Below are 17,785 nucleotides of genomic sequence, written 5' to 3' on the forward strand. Positions count from 1 at the left end.
ATGCTGCAAACTGAGGCTTGCAAGTGCATGCTGTACACCAGAAATACCTCACTGCAGCTGCTGTCTAGGAGGAGAAAGAGAAAATGGGCACATAATACTATCCAGGAGATGAAGCAAGCTATTAAACTAATTGGTAGGAACCCCAGAGATCTCTTCTACCTGCATGCTAGACAGTGCTCTTAAAGAAGCAGCTGTAATTATCAATTGCTTCTCACTTGGAAATAAAATGACAATTGGTATATCAAGTAAGCAAATCTGTAGAATCCTCTGGTGCAGACTGCTCCTGTGAGAGGAAAAGAACCAGGCCCTCTCGGTGAGGCTCCAAAGGGAGACTGTAGGTTGTACTGTAGGTACACAACTTTAAACCCAACTAACTCAGCCTAAGTACAAATAGATTTTTACATCACACTCAGTGCAAAAGTATTCGAGCAGTGCTCCAACTCCAGATAGCAGAGTCACATGCGCTACATGGCTTTATTTCCAAGTTTGCAAAGATCAGGCTGAAAAATCCAACTCCGGTACCCACCTTGCTCTTGTTGACTCTGACATGAAAGGCTTTTCCTACCTTATCAGTATTTACAACATGATCTTGTATTTTTAAAAAGCAGAATCCTGCAACTAGAGCTGCCTGATAACCTCAGGAAGAGGAACACTCTGTTCTTTCCCAGCACGGCCACACCAAACCCTGCCGCCCCGTCCCAGGCCGCTTTCCACAGCGGGGCCAGCCCTCGGCTGTCTTGCTAACGCTGCTGGGTGCAGGTAGGGATTATCGTGGACCAGAGTGCAGAGCCCCAGGCCACCCTGGACTTCTCTCAGTGCCTGCTCGTTTCACTATCCTCTCCCCAACACCTAACTAGTCTTTCTGAGGTTCAAACATTGGCAGCTGTAACTTCTTCTTTAGCTCATCTCCAACGACAAGCGAAACACTGGCAGAAACAGCGACTTATTTCTGTAAGCTCCCCTGTGTGAAATTCAGAGCTGGAAGTGATAGTTTTAACCAACACCACGAAGTGAACACTGGTCACAAAGCATCCTCCAGGCCTTTGGGAGGACTTCTCAGACAGAAAAGCCCAGAAGATTCCAAGTTTGGAGATGAATCCCAATTTAGCTTGCCTATTAAGCCCACATCACCCTCTCACCCAGAAACACGACAGACCACTTTCTTTACAACCTACTTCCTTTGAGGTGAAAGCAAAACAGTGACTCTGGAGCACAAACCCTCCTGGGCTTTACCAGATCCAATTACACAGATCAACCACAGATTAACCAAGTGCAAGATCTGAAACTGTGAGTGACAACATACCCACCTGAAGCAACTGCAGATCCTGTGGAACCAGGAAATACTCAACAAAGCAAAGCAATATTTTGTCTTAATAACTGAAACTCTTCTTGAAATAGGTACACAGAGAGTCTGCTCGCTCATGTGATTTAACTAGAAACAAGAAACAGCGTGAAAATATAAGCAAATGCAGAAAATGGAAGGAGCACTCGACAGAGAAGACTGGGTAGGCCACAGGAAGGAAGAGTGCAGTGAAGCAAGATGAGAACAGAAGCATCTAAGCAATGAACTTCACGGTGAACAATGGGGCAGCAGAAGCAAGAGGTTTTCAATCAATAGTGAGCTGTAGAGGAGACATGTTGTTCCAGCTGCACATCTGTCAGAACGATCCCACAAAAGCTCTTTACACTACCTGAAGTACAATCAAATTGCTTCCTCCTGCTCACAAAACTATTTGGCAGAATGATGAGCGTAGCTTCTGTTTGAAATACCACACAGCTTGGTCAAAAAGCTCATGTCTTTTTTTTTTTTTTTTTTTTTTTTTTTTTTTTTTTTTTTTAAGGAAAGGCAGGGTAAGAAGGATGTTTCACTGAAAATTCTGCACACACAGTTTTTCTACTGATCACAGATAAATAACTGCCTCCCAGCATGTATTTAGATGCCTGTTACACATGAGTAGTAAAAGGCTGTGAAAATTCCCCCAGAAGATTTGTCATAAAATACAGAGATTTTCATTAAAACAGTCATTTAGGAAACAGACTTTATGAGGAGTATGCACCTGCGAGTCAAAGGCTCCTCCATTTACCACAGAAAGGTATTTTGGCATCTAGTGGCTGAAACTTAAACCTGAGTCCAAAGTAAGATGTAAATTAAGGGCTGTAAGAGCTGAATCAAGTGGGAGGTCCAGCACAGCTCCATATACTGAAATCTCTGCAAGGATATATTATGTCCTTCTGTGACTTAAATTATATACCTTTACTGTAACAACTTAAACAGCTGTAGGACTCACTATTCTTCCCTTTCATTATATACACCAGAATAAGCACTTACAGCATTTTCTGGCCTTAAAATTCATTGAGTTGTCTTTAGACAACAAACTGCAAGTTAAACAAACTACCAATGGGGGGAAAAAGAAAAAAAAAAAGACAACTTTCTAAACAAACACCACAATCTTATCAGAAAAGCGTTAGGAAACAGTGTAAAATCGAAGATGCTAGTTTCCATACTCTCAATTTTCTGGCAGCAGCTCAAAAAGTTAAGTCACGTTTACTTTCCTTGATGGAAAACCACCACTCGCTCTCCCCCTAATGTCAAGACTAATCATGCTTTAAGTGCTGCAAGCACAAGTCTGGCTGAGTCAGCTGCGCTCAGCCAAGCTGACACACAGTGCAGGACACGAAGAGTAATGCAATGAAACAGAAATTAATTTAGCTTTTTTCTTTTTTATGTGGATGCTGCATGCAGCACGAGATTTTTTTTTTTTTCCAGTTTCTTAGTTTTTTGTTTTGTTTTTAAAGTGATGATTGAACTATACAGCATAGTTCAGGAGTCCTGGCATTTTATTTCATTTTCAAGACCCAAAGCACAAAGGAGTCTTCACAGATAACTAAGTACAAGGCAAAGATCCTACAAACACTTGCACAGAACCAGGATTTCATTTGTCGATAGAATTTTTACATGTATGCACACACACACAAATGTATAAATAACATTTTTATATAGAACTTTTTCATAAAACACAGAATTCAAAGGAAATCCTGACCTTTTCATACGTATACGGTTAAGTTTGAAAACAGAGTGTACGTTGGACTCAACATCCCCTGTCAGTCTCAAACTTAGCTAAATCTCTAGGTGGACTGGAGTTGAGGAAAGGTAGAAGGTAACTTTCCCAGCATGTAACAGGAAACACACTTCTTGGTGCTGATCACAGAGGAAAGCCAGACACCACGCAGCTCGTTTGTCCAGCCACATTGCACTCAGCTGAACAAATAAGCACTATCACTAGGCTGCTCTCAATTAAGTATGCAAATAAATCGCTTCTCTTCAGTCTTTACTTGAACACTCTTGTTCTAGAATGAAGAGAAACTTGAAGACAGTTCTCAAACTCCACCAAAATGTGATTTATACCAGAATAATCTTAGTGCAAAGACACCGCTGCTTTGCGCAACATGACCTTGGAGTTACTCTTCTGCAGAACACTGCATGACAACTAAAAAAGTTTTACACTTTCACACAACGATTGTTTTTTTTCCTGCAACACCTACTAAATAAATGTGTGTATCTCAGTTGGCTGCAGAGAAACAATCTGCTCAAAACCCCCCAAGCCCTCCTCTCCAAAGCAGTAACAGCAATTGAAAACCTCCCAGCTCAAGTTTCACTCTGAGTCACAGACATCTAAACTTTCTGAAAGTAGGATTTACAATTTTATCCATCCGATGACTCTGAAAAAAATTACAAAGCTGTATATTTTTACATTAAAAACATGGAAAAGAATCACTAGGTAACTAAAAAGGGCAGTAACAGTATCAGAATGATGACATGTCACACTTCTAGAATGAACAACTCTCCACGATAATCCTAGAAATAACGAGTGCTCTCGAATCAAGAATATGGAGGCAGATTAACAATTAGGGTTTATGTCCCTTATTCTTTAATCTGCAAATTTAACAGGATTAGGAAACAGAAGAGAAATACAAGGAGTAAGTACAGTAGAGTTGACCAATCATACAAAATCTCATCAATTCTACTTTACATTTCATAGGCCACTACATTATTTTGATTTAAAAGTTTTCCTTGACAAGGTGCTGGAGGACTTGGCGCAGGTATACAATGCTGACAGTGGAAATATTTTTATTAAGTGCTTCAGGAAAAGAAGCGGATGATCCCAAGTCACCAAAAAAACCCCAAAACCCAAGCAATCTTTCAAAAAATTATTCCAATCTGTAAACAGCAGCTTCAATGTTCATAACCCAGAACACAATGGTTTCATGAAACATTATACAAAGCAGTCCTGTAAAAAAAAGGAAAAAAAAAAAGAAAAAGAGAAGGCGCAGCATGAAGTAATTTCAGACCACCAGTTTTGTGAGAGCTTTAATGGCACAAAATGTTTATAAGCTACAACTTATACATGTAAACTGTATATAATGTTACAAAGTGCTAACTAATTTATGAAGAATGCATAATCACTTTGGCTCAGTTAACTCCAATATTTCAACAAATGTCAATTAAAAAATTTGAATTTCTAACAATCTTCAGCTTTCAGTTTTTAAAACAGTAAGTAAATATGCATTTGCTGCAGTTAAGTTAGCCTGCTGCATTTTTAATGTGCGAGTTTATGCATTTTTTTTTTCTTGATCTATTTACAAATATTCTAGGCCAGTTTTCACTGAATGTAAGAAAAATTAAGCCTGCTTTTTTTTTTTTTTCCAAAACTGTAAACAGGTATAAAGCTTTTTAAACAACATTTATCCTAACAAAACTTCAACTATCAATAGTTGAAACCCCTTTTCAAATTATACAACAATCTGTTTCTGCTCACTGTAAAACTAGAAGTTGTAGACTTTCATCCAAAGCTTATAGTAGGGTATCAATAAATACTGCATTGTATCATAGCAAGTGTTACAGTGATCATGTATCCATTCCTCATCCATAGTTTTCACAATTTTTACTTCACGGCTCCTTCAAATATTATAAGCTGTGTTGATGCTCTAGCCACAAGCTTGTAATATTATTTATCAGATATTCTGAAGAATTACCTTTTAATTTAGAAAGGTGTTTTTGTTTTTTTTTTTGAAAAAATTACTCCCTACTTAATAAAAACAAAAAAAAAATCTATTTTTCCACTACTCCAATTTCCATACAAAACAAGGTGCTGTAATTAGAACTGAAAGTATTTCAGCCTTTCTCCCATCCCTCAGTTTCTAGGACTGTAAAACGATGTACTTGATACTATCTAAAACACCCTTCACCACTTTCCCCTAAACCTCCCCCACCTTTGGGTGAAACCCAATAGCCACACTTGAAACAAATATGCAGCTGTAGGCAACTCAAGTGCCACTAGGATTCACAGCTAGAAGAAAAAAAGCAGATGATTTCAAGAGAATTTTTTTGTTAGACTGCCCTTTCACCCTGAAAGCATTCTCTAACAGCATTCAGAAGTAGAGAATAAAAATAAATAGAGTTTAGCAGTGGATTTATACTTAACTTTTTTTACGTCCTGGGAGCTAAGTTCTTTTAAAACCAAACCTCAGTTGGGATTTAGCTTCTATGCATCAACTGTTTGAAGCGATCACTGCTATATCAAATAATCAACTTTATAAAGTCTGATGCAAGCAAACAATTATAGGTAGCTGTTCTCTCCAAACTGGCTGACTATATTTTCTTATTTTTTTCTACAAGTCAGCCTACTAAAGTTTTTATTTAAATGAGATTTTTGCTAGTCTTAAAATTAGCATTGGTTCCCTAAATACTTAGTATTAAAGTCTATATCATTTTTTTTTAATATATTCATATATATATAAAAAAAGAGTATTCTATCCTTCAGAGTCATGCTACATGTTCTAAAATCCAATAAAATCTATTTAAGGACATGACTGTCCCAACGCTTTATAACAATTTGGTACTAAAGCTTCACATTTTGAAAAGAAGTGTCACTGAAGGAGGACAAGGCTTAATGTTCCCTAAGATAAAAGTTCAACAACATTAGTGAGAAGTCTATCTAACATGAGACATCACGAGTGACTTTCAGATTCCATGTATCCCCAAAAGGAGATTGTACAGTAAACAATGAGAGATAGGAATATTGAAAACTCATTTGCAGAAGACATTTCAGAGCGTTACAACTCCTGAATCCTTACGCACCTGCAAGATTGTCCCCCTTAAAGACAAGGTCAAATGCTTTACTTTCTGAAACTGCCATATCATCATAATTGTAAATGGTTCCACAACAAACAGAATCATATCCTTTTATACAGGGTCTAACTACACCTACTGCTGTTGGGTTTTTCCTTAATTTAAAACTACTTTTAAAAGGAAAAATTTCACATTTAAAATTTTCCCTTAAGAAAACAGGTAAGGAAAAGAAAAGCTTCTTCACATGCAAACAATGCAATTTTTCTAACATTTTCTAGGCATCGGACAGGTTTTCCTACAAGGAATAAGGAGTTGACTTCAATAGAAAAGACAAGATTACAACAATTACCTAATATTAAAATATGCTGATGGATTTAGTTATCCTGCTTTAAAATTTCTGCAGTCTTTGCCTCCTGCAAATCAAATGGTGTTAGCCAATACAAGGGGCCAAGTAAATTCCCCCAAAAGCTGATTTAAACTCTTTTTTTATTGCCAGTGATTTCTTACTTTATTTCACAACCAGCTTGTTTTTCAAAAGAAAAATTCATTTTCACTCTAATCAGTAATTTTCTTCCAAAGAGACTGTTAATTTTATCACCATAACACAGTCAACATTTATACCATGCACAACTGCAATTTTAAGTCAGGTTGCACTAAGGAGGCAACAGCATCACTGAAAAAATTAAAACTTGCTGGTGGCATTTTGCATTGAGAGAAGCCCTTGCAACATATAGACAGTTGTAAACTCCGTTCAGCAACTCTGACGTGTCTTGCAGGCCAAGAGGCAGGGGAATGGGAGAAGAGAGGGAAAGAATGTGGATAGCGAAACACCTCAACAGAGTTCCAACACAATACTGAATTCCAGAGTTAGCAAAAACCTGGATATGTAAGGAAAGGGTGAAGTCAGGGTCATGCTTAAAATGGTCTCAAGTCAAATGTACTAAATGAGACAGTAACACCTTCACAGGTCACGTGGATTCCCAGGTTTTGCACTCCACATCTTTCAATAAGTGCTGGCTGAAGGTGTGGTCAGTCGTTTTCCAATGTAGATGCTGAAATAAAAAGTATAAAGGCATATCGTATTTCACAGAAATACTTCCCGCTTTCCAAACAGTCCTTACACACTCAGCTATTCTAATTTGTCTGTCAAGTATGTCTGATGAGATTCTTCCAAGGACTTGACTTCTTTCCTATAACATTACTTAAAGAGCAAGATTTTCAGATGAGCCTAGAAGGACCGATGCTATCAACGTTCAGTAAAAGTGAGTTTCCTCCAGTCCAAAGCTCATTTGAAAACCCCAGTCCAAAAGTTTGTGTGTTGTTTGTAGAGTACCTGACACGGGGGCTCCTGAACAGCCGAGCAACACTCACAGATTATTACAGTAAAACAAAGGAAGCACTGCCTATAAAGGGAGGCTTTAAAACACTGTACAAACGCTGACCTCTAACAAATAAACCCAGGCAAAGTTTAATTCATCGCAGAAATAAGCACTTTGCTATATCTTACAGCATGTTCTATCCTCCTAATTTATTTGATAGTTTACAAGAATTTAAAGAGCACTTGAACTACACGCTCAGAAACAAGTGGGAAGCTTAATGAGAACGTATTTTGAGTACATGTCTTTGTCCCCATCACAGAAGAACATAAGATGGATAAACAAAACATAAAGACTTAAGCAAGATGAGCGATTATGTTGGATTACACAGGCAATGAAAATACTGCTGAGCAGAGCTGTAGCTGATCTTGCAGGACACGTCCAGTATTTCACGTATCTTAAGTATTCAAACCTTGACTCAGTAATACCACACCAACTGCAGCATTAGACACTGAAAATTACAGAGTATGTGCCATACACACAGAACTCCAGCATCATTATTCGTACAATGTGTTTTTGAAATGGTCAGTAAAAGTTACAGCAGTTTTCCACCCATTCTGTTCTTACTTTCCCTACGTTATAACCTGAAGCGTTAAAGCAGGTGTGGATAATCAAACTGAACACGTTATAACTTCAAAGGTTATTCGCAAATTCATGATAAACCATGCATTTTCAATATAAGAAACTTGACCTAATCTAGAAATAAAGCAGATTAGTGGCTGAAAAGTTTCAATTGCTGCAAAGTTTTCCTGCATTTTGAAAAGCGCACCAAGTCTATCTTGAGCAAGGTGCAACAATACTCTAGTTATTCTAGATAAAGCCCTTTTGTCAGCAGGTACCTGACATACAAGTGGAAAAGCAAAGCCAGATGCAAAAGTTGAAGTGAGAATTAGGTTAATACTTACCCTAGTCCCAAAGCCAAAACATGAGATATGAACAGAGATGGAATGAAAACCTTAAGAAATTCTGCAGAGAAAATGCCACCTTTTTTCATTGCTCCACTTTTTCTCATACTTAAAGACACTGAACGTTTAGGATGTCTGAAATGAAATTCCCTGAAAGAAGAGGGGGAGGGGGGAAAAATTCAACAAGGTTTTTTTTTTTTCTTTTTTTTCTTTTCCACACACAAATGCACAGATCTCTGTAGGAACATTTTTTTTTTTTTTAAGTACAAAGAGCTAGAGATCAAAGCAAGAGATCCCTTACACACAGTAAGGAATCAAAGAGAATAATAGGAGGTATTGTGGAGAGACCACTTACACAGACAGTATAGAGACAAAGGGAGCAGTAGCTGAAGAGAGAGGTAGGTCCGAGAGAGGGAATTTCAGGATGTGATTTGTTAGCAAGAGCCTCATTTTTTGTTCCAAACAGAGATACAGAAGTCTGCCAGATTTAGACAGCATCTTCTATTTTAAGAAAAATGCTTTGCATTCAAGGATCTCAACGTTTCCCCTTCCGTGGATGAACATTACATATTTTACATAGAAAGAAAAAAAGGTACAGAGAATTTAAGAGACTTGCTCAACACTATTCCATTCAATAAGCCAAAACTAAATCCCATGAATCCCAGCTCCAAGTACCCAGCTCTCCCAAGAATTATAATTTTGTCAAGAAACCTTGTAATCAGCTTGCTGTGGATTTATATATTACTTTCAATAAAAAGGTAATTCTGTTGCTAATGAGATTTTCAAACAAATCTATCTTTTTCTAAGATGATCTTACTTGGAGAGCCAGAGTAAGTTCCATGCAATTGTGATTTATGATTCTTCTCTCCTTCACATAAAAGAATATTCATTTTAAAAAAAAAAGTTTAACTCACTTGGGAGGAATGTTTTCAGGCCTACTTGACCAGTCTGACACCCAGTCAGCACTTTTCTTCAAGACTTCCAACTCTTTCTCTCCTTCTACTGCTTCTTCTTCAGACTGAAAATATACATGGGACAAGCCTTATAACACTCAATTAGCTCCTCCTCATGGTGTCAAATCAAGAACAACAACAGTGGCAAAATAAGCACCAAATGGTGACACCTGATAAACGAGCAAGTGTTCCTGGACTCCTAATTATTTGAAAGAGATTTTATTATGCTAACAGGAGGATCTGCAGAAGTCAGTACACAATTTTATTACTACATCCAGGACTTCCACATCATTGCAAGTTGTTGTTTGGGTTTTTTTTTAAACAAACAAAAAAGGATTATTTTAATCCTAAATGTAAATCAGCATTATGCAAAAAAAATACTAAACCAAGTTTTTACAAATGGCAAAACCTTTAGGTTGGTGGCATTCACCTTAAAGCATGGAAAGACAGCCAAATTAAAAGGCTTCAAAACCACTATTTTTACTTTTTTAAAGGTCTTATTAGTCATTTATAATTTACGGTACTTGCAACCAGCAGCTTCTACTGGGTACATCCCAGATGCAGCAGGGAGAGGCAAGCATCACTACAATTGTCTTGATCCAATGATTTAACATTACGTCATTAAATGCTGATGTTACCATATGGGAAAAAAAATTAATTAGGAAGACTAGAAAATGCCAGTGACTTTGGTACAAACTCCTCCTTAGGATTAAAAAAAATTTCACGAGTGACCCTCAGTAAAACAAGATAAAATACTTATGAGGATTCAAGTAGGAACGATATCAAACCCAGAAGTAATCAAATATGACAGTCACAAAAGTGAGATGGCAGACCCAACCAACAACTTCAGATCGTTCTGGCTCTACAGGGCAGAGCTGCAACAGTCCTACTGTTCGGCCAGGTCTTTGACAAAATTAAATGCAAGGTTTCATTCTTCCAGGAATGTTTTTTTATTTATACTGCTGAAGACAGCAAATTCTATTAAATGATCAAACTAAGAGTTCAGCATTAATCTCCTCTCAGTGTGTATTATGGAGATTACTCACTATCATGTGAGCTGACTATCTGTAGAGCAATGAACACCCTGAAATCTTGTGCAGAAACATAAACATTTCAAAAACAAAACAAGTCTGACACACGAGGTGCAAGCAGTGTTAAACAATAATATGGCAATAATATAAACAGGGCATTTCTCAGAGTTAACAGATGAAGCCTCGTCTCTCCCCTCACTCCTAAACTATTCATCTCTGCGAGTTAAATTTCAGTTAATACAGAACGTAAGCCTAAACAAAGTTTACTAATCCTGCCTCGTTGTTAAAAATAATTATTCTGGGATGTGTTTTAATTTAATAAAATTTTATTCTGAAAACAACCCCTTAAAAGAAAAATACAGTTTAGTTAAACTGACAAGCTTGAGTGCACAAAAATTACATATTATACCTATTTACAGGCAAGTACTATATAAAGTTCTAATAAAAAAGACTGAGTAAAAGCCTGCAAGAACAAAGTACAAGACAAGTAAACAGACACCCAAATGACTAAGGGACAGTTCTGAATTTTGAATAAATAAGGTTTACATAATTATTTGCTTGTACTGCAGCTAACAGCCAAGTTTACCATCTCAGAATGAAAAAGAATTGCTAGAAAGCAGTAGTTTAATGCACTTTTTTGGACACACAAAATACACAACATTTTAGATCTTTTGACATGACAGAGGTCTTGCTCTACCCCTCGAGTACTCCCAATAATGATCTACGTAAATATATGAACTATATACAATAGCCACAACTTTAAAATATTTTTTTTAAAGTTGATGTATTTTAAAGGTTAATGAAGAAAATACCTGAGAACTACTGTCTTTACTTGTGTGCATTTCCACATCAAAAGTTATCTGTCCATCTTCTTGAGGTGAAGGGCTAAAGAAAAATTGAGTTCATTATGTCATTTTGTCATACCACACTCTGTCACCCAGAGAATCAGTGCAAATAGCATCTCAGCTGAATCATTTCCACATGCACTCCTGCATGCTATTCAGATGCATTACAGACCACACCACCTTTCAGATCACAAATATCAACATTAGAAAGTCTTCCAAAACCCCTCATCCTTTCAGGTTTTTTTCACCATTTATAATCCTACCTTTCTCAACAGGGTTGACCATCCTTCCACTGAAGCAAAGAAAGCACTGCCCAAAATTTCAACTGCTACACAAAAGATGCAGATCTCCTCTTCCTTTTAGATACCACTGCCAATACTGTGAATTACAGCTCTTTTTGCAGCGTTACAAGCAGAAACATCACACATCAAAACACCTTTCAGCGTTCGGCAAGAATACGCATTCCCCTTGTTAGTCTCATTTTGAGTGTTAGAAATTTGGCATTCTACTTTAGAAATTAATTATCACACCTCAACCAAAGAAACGCTGGAGAATTTAAGTCAGGAACAGTACAAGTGCTGTATGATGCACCAACGCAGGCCTCTTATTAGAAGGTCTGTATCTTTAACCTGACTTAAGCTTTCGTGAAAAAAGTGTATTTTAGAAATACCCAAATAGAACCCAATACACCACATTTAAGAGAGACTTACTGTTTAGAACTTTTAGAAAAGAATGCAAAATACCAAAGTACCTCCCCTTTCTTGTATGTTACTTCAACTGTCAAAAGGGGAAAAGAATTATCAAACAGTTAACAAGTGGAAAATTAAAGTTGGAAAAGAAAAAAAAGAGGATTCTGTCTTCATTGACTTAAAACATGGGTAATGACTGAAAAATACTTATGCTAGTAGAAGAGACGATACAACCATCATCTAGCAAACACTCCTGGTTGGACTGTAAAGTACTAACCTACTGATAGCTAGTTTCTTAGCAACATAGATGTAATAAACTTTTATTTTCTATAAACGTAACCACTCTGTTTGAAATGTTCGTGTGGATTATTTTCAGTCTATTACATTCAGTAATTAAATCAGGGCTAACTAATTTTAAATAGCTTTTATATCTGATCAACCACTTATATAAGTTCCGCAGTAGATACGACAGTTAGACAACATTCACCCAGGAAAACCAAAGGAAGAACGAGCAGGACAGCTAAAATTATATATGGAAACTGCTCAAGGATTTCCAAAACTGCCCCAAAACTTCCTAGAAAAAAGGTGTAATGAACACATAAGAATATCCCAATGCTCACTTGTGCCTCGAAGGGTTATATTATTAGGTAAGAAATATTTTGCCTTCACAAGGAAAAAAGTAGAATACTAAAACCAAGATGTACAAATTCTGAGAATCTTTTTTTTCTGTTAAGTCCAGTGATATATTTTATTATGCTTGACTAAATATAAAGCACAAGTACATAACATTATTATTGAGTCAGTAAAATTAAGATATTTTTATACCATATGTGATTTATGACAATGTGAATTTCAACTGTGGTGTTGATGTGACTTTCCCACTCCTGGATTCCTTAGCTTTCTGATATATTTTTCGAGTCAGATGTATTATTTGGTAGCCAGTAACCAAGATCCAGTAAGTACTCCAAATATTGGAGCATAACAAACTTAATCCTGAGAAAAAAGCTTTACCCCCTCCACTAGCACCTACAGGATAAAAACTGCAATGATTTGCATGAAGGACAGCAAACATTTCCTCACCTGTCACAGTGGGAACTACCTCTTGAACTGCTCTGTCCTGATTCATGTTGGGCGTCCAGGAGAATTTTTTCCATGTCTCCATTGTGGATGGAGGATGATGAAGGGACGTGTTCCAGACCTCCGTTTTTCCCATTGCCATTATCGTTGCTATTGCCGTTGCCGTTCATCTGTAACTCCACCCAGGAACCTGTTGGGTCAGGCAGATGTCATTTCATTAAAAGCAGCGGAACTAAAACCCATCTTAAGTTTATCAATTACACACAGGAAAAAAAAGTATGAATATGGTGAATTCAGATAACATACACTGCTGCTGGGAGAAAGCTCATAAACATGCACTGTAGACAAGTCTGACCTGTTTCTTCCTCTTTCGTCAACAAAAACACCCCTAAAAAGTTACGTTTTGTTGCTACCTACCTATGGACAGAGCTAGTCAAATAAAATGTCCCCTCTCTTCTCAACTATTAATATTTTAATAGGCCACATTTCTCTGCAGTTTAAAGCTTCAATTATCTACGTATCACTCAATTACACTAGTCACCTGCTTCCCTGCTCTGCTTCTACATTCCTTTTCGAAACAAAATTTTCATCCCCAGCCCTTTACTATACAACACCCCCATCTGCGATTCTATATTCTCCTTCTTCCCTCCACTTCCACAGGACCTGAATCAAACCCTAATTTTTACATACATCAGGCAGGCTGCCATTCTCAGGCCTCATCTGATTTCCTTTGCCCCGGCTGTCTAACAAACATCTCCCACTCACTGCTACCTCTCCTGTCCTACCATAACCTGAGCGCCTCGTACCACAGTTCAAACCCCAGAAGCTGGAGGATTTTTGCTTTAAATGTCTTCGCTTGTATTTGGTGTGCAGATTAATTAAATGCAAACCCAGTATGTTCGTTAGTGCCATGTTTCAACTGGAAACAAACAGGTTTTGGAAATATTTTTAATTCATTAACACACCATGTGATGTCCTGGGGGGTAAAGATAGAATAGACTTCTGCTCTATCTGTTCCAAATATTTAGATACGTTCCCTATCCAACTGCAATTCCTAACTTCTCATTAAGGCATATAACAAGAATCATTTGACCATACAGCCACTTTATTAGACATGATCATGGAGGCAAAGATCTCCAATTTGTCAAAAGCAGACTGTTTTCAATGCAACAATATTTCCCATTATCAGTCAGATAATGATTTCACACGTGTATATTATGTCATCACAAGTCCTGTGTAATTTAATTTATGCCAGCTCAAGGTGAGTGCTTTCAAGGGGTCTGTGTTTGGTTGATTTTTCATTTTTTAAAGACTTGACATCTTCACCACTGAGGTAAAAATACTCAAGAAAGAAAAGAAAGATAAAAATACAAAAAAGCTAAACCTACTTTTTAAACATTATTTGTACAGGTTCTAAATTTTAACACTGATTTCTTCACTTCTGAAATGCGCCTTAAGAGTGTCTGCACTTATTTTTTATAACAAAGTTTTGGCTCTGTAAACTGTATCAGTGACACGGGAAGGGATGCATGTCCTAAGTCACTCACCTATGTTCAACTTGATTTTGTGAAGCTGAAACTGAGTTTATCCCTAGTACCGATTATTAACTATACCATTATACTGACGACCGTGGAAGCATCATACTCTTAAGAGTCCTGGTGGTTTACAGTTTGGTTTCCCCAAGCTGTATTCACAAACAAGGAATGTAGGGTGTGCACAGAGCTCTTGTGCACAATCACACAGTGTACACCAACTCTGTACTACACACTGGGCTTTAGAGATAATGAAGTGTTAACTGGGAAAAGGCAGCCTTTGCTCAGACTAGTCAGCATGAGACACAGAGACTGTATTACTTCAGATTTATGATGGTTGCTGGTGTCTAAATTTCAAAATAAAAAAGGCCACACTGTAAGAACAACATCAGGAAGGTAGATTTGCTGTGTAGCAACGCCTTCGCAGCAAGAGGCCACACCTGCAGAAAAACATGTGGCAACTGCAGTTAGAAGACAGTTAGGCCAGAAAGCTACACCTTTCCCAAAAACCATCAGGAGTAGAGAGCATCTACTGGGAGACTTAGAATGCTCAGGATCTGCAAGGACACCTGTTATAAAATCAGCTGTGAGAGACAGACAATGTGAAAAGGACAGAGGGCAAAGGTGCAAGGGATGTCTTCCTCTTGACACCAAGCACAGGCAGAGCAAAGCCCAGCAGAAGATGGTCAGAACTGGTTGCTCTAGTATACATCTACTAAACACACCCCCGCAGCACTTGAGATTATGCACAAATAAAATGTTTATTAACATTTCTCCTGAATTGACAAAACTTGCCGTTTATCTAAACGTGTCGTGGTCATACTAAGAACAACACCCAGATTAAACTGTGAGTAAAGAGTCCCAACAAGTCGAGCAGTAGTTTACATGGCAAGCAGCACGTTCTCCATCTGACCTCACTTTTAATGAGTCGAAATACGTTCAAGGAAGCGTAATCTGACATCAAGCTAAAACATGCTACCTACTCCCACTGGCAGTCACAACCGGTTTGGGAGAGGGAGCCAAAAAGCCCTAGCAGTTTCAAAGCCTGATTAGAGGGACATCAGTCTCTGCTTCTTTAAAAAGATGCACAGGAATATATTTTGAGAATAAACTGCCCAAGTAATAGGGACTACTTTTTGCCCCAAGCCTTCTTCAAAATGAAGTTACATTAATCACCCACATGAGTGACAACTTTTCATTTCAGCATATTTCTAATTAACACTAAAATATGAAATATTGTAGAATTAAGAGTGGTAGAATTTAGAAATACAGTACAATTCTCCTCCCTTCACAAATCACATAACACACACTTTGGGGAGAAAAAACAACAAGCCACAACTGTTTCTATGAATGTTATTTTTCTCCAAAATTGTCTGAATTTTGGCCATGCTTTAAAGCTAATTATTTCACTACGAACTGATATACACTGACTTTAATGACATGTTTTTCCATAACTGGTGGACTGCTTAAACAACAGCAGCTAAACGTGTGGAGGAAGAGGGGGTCTCACTGTGTCTATTCACTCTGTGATTTCACTTGGGTGGGTGGGAGATCAAGGACAATATTTAAATTATATACATATATACATTTTATGGATACGAAAATACTCCAGACTAGTAGCCCACAAGAAATGTGAGCCATGGTCAACTTGAATAAACTAAGAAATAGAAGTACATTATTAACCAAAGGGAAAAAAAAAAAGAGAGATAGAAGAAAAGAAAGCTGTTCAGATTCCCATAATGGTAATTATTAAGCAGATTTTCCATGACAGAGCTAGATAGGTTCCTGCCTAAAGTAGGATTCCTTCTTTTTGTCAATATGTAACAGAGCTTTATAATAATTAAAATATAGGAAGCATCTAGAATTCCCAGAACAAGCAAGCCTTTTTTTGTGAACCCGACAAAGCCTAAGTTCAGTTACTAGTTTTATTCCCAGGTCTTCTGACCTTCGATTCAAGTGCTAAGGGATCTTTGAATGAAAGGCCCTAAACATGCACAACTGACATACAGAACAAAATGAATAAGTGTCTAAGCTCATTAGCCTGAAAAGGTTCACTGAAAAGCTTATATAATGGCAGAAAATGTACCTATAACACCAAAGCATTGTGGAGAGGCTGAACATCTGAAAGCAGCACTAAGCCTACATGGAGCTGATTGGTTGCATTTGTTTTGTTCACGGGGCACAGACTATCAAACATTTCCTCTCATACCTTGTGCTCACCACCTTCAGTAATCACATTGATTTTGCTAAGCCTTTACGTGCTGATCCAGCAATAAGATCTACATGAGCAGATCCAGCAGAGGCTTACAGCGCACTCATCTCTTGTTGCTCCTATTTTACAGCAGATTAATGTGTCCCGCAGAGTAAGTCAACATATTAACAGAAAACAAAAAGGAAATCTTAAAATATCGAAGCATCCAAGATGCAGTTTCTAAAGTAAGCATCGAATTAGGCACTAGGGATGTTGCAAACTTTAAGACAGCTCAATTGTTATTTCAGTACGGTAACAGCACTGAATACTTTGCTAAAAATACCTGTTTGACTCAGGTGGACACTGCTGTAAACTGCTATCGTTATCACAAGATGTCGTGTTACCATAACACAATAGCAGTATTATGAAATGGGCATAGTTTATTATTCTTTAATACAATTCCCATTGAGTTACAGGAGATCAACCACCCAATATTTTTCGTGGTCGGTTTAACTTCATTGTAAACCACGAAGGTAACAGTTAATCATTAATGCCATTTGTTCACCTCTTCAACAGCAGTATCCTCAATAATTGGAAACAAATGAAATCACAGATCGAAGTAGCTGTTTAAAACGAAAGAAAAGCATCTGCCAAGTAAGTACGAGAGCCTACATAAAAACCACCGATGTGCCTTACTAGTGTTATCCTAGGAACAAAAGGATGCAGCAGAGCAGCTGACATAGATGCCGGATATAGAGGAAAATAGCTCACGTCAGTGGTATTGACTCAGCCACTGAATAAACTCATTCCCACAGTCACGCTCCTCCCCCTACCCTGCTGTATCCCCATCTTAGCTGTTAATCCCAGCCACCGAATAAACTCAGTTTAACCACGAAACAAACCTGCTCCTGCTCTCCTCGGCTCGCACCGAGCCCCGGCGCTAGCTCGCTCCTCCGGCTGCGCTCGCCCGGAGCCCGTTCGCCTCAGCCCCGCCGGCTGCCGCCTCAGCCTCCCGCGCTCCCGTCAGGAGCAGCCCGGCCCCGCAACCCCCCGCAG

At 38.0% G+C, this 17,785-nt stretch overlaps 1 protein-coding gene across 2 annotated transcripts; it reads right to left on the minus strand.

The window, feature by feature from the left end:
• Nucleotides 1-4,354: 4,354 nt before the first annotated feature.
• BNIP3L (BCL2 interacting protein 3 like) lies at nucleotides 4,355-17,758 on the minus strand. 2 transcript variants are annotated; one of them, XM_026863061.1, is made up of 6 exons: nucleotides 17,632-17,758; nucleotides 13,010-13,196; nucleotides 11,208-11,280; nucleotides 9,326-9,429; nucleotides 8,412-8,561; nucleotides 4,355-7,182 (listed from the first exon to the last, which is right to left on the minus strand). In XM_026863061.1, exons 2-6 carry the CDS (start codon nucleotides 13,174-13,176, stop codon nucleotides 7,134-7,136), a joined length of 543 nt encoding a protein of 180 aa, XP_026718862.1. In that variant the 5' UTR covers nucleotides 13,177-13,196; nucleotides 17,632-17,758; the 3' UTR covers nucleotides 4,355-7,133. The 2 variants fall into 2 exon arrangements, with proteins under 2 accessions (XP_026718862.1, XP_026718861.1); XM_026863060.1 differs by lacking the exon at nucleotides 17,632-17,758 and having other exon boundaries at nucleotides 13,010-13,228.
• Nucleotides 17,759-17,785: the final 27 nt, after the last annotated feature.

This window comes from Athene cunicularia (genome assembly GCF_003259725.1).
Source record: "Athene cunicularia isolate RWA chromosome 22 unlocalized genomic scaffold, athCun1 chr22_part1, whole genome shotgun sequence".
Classification (NCBI taxonomy): Eukaryota; Metazoa; Chordata; class Aves; order Strigiformes; family Strigidae; genus Athene; species Athene cunicularia.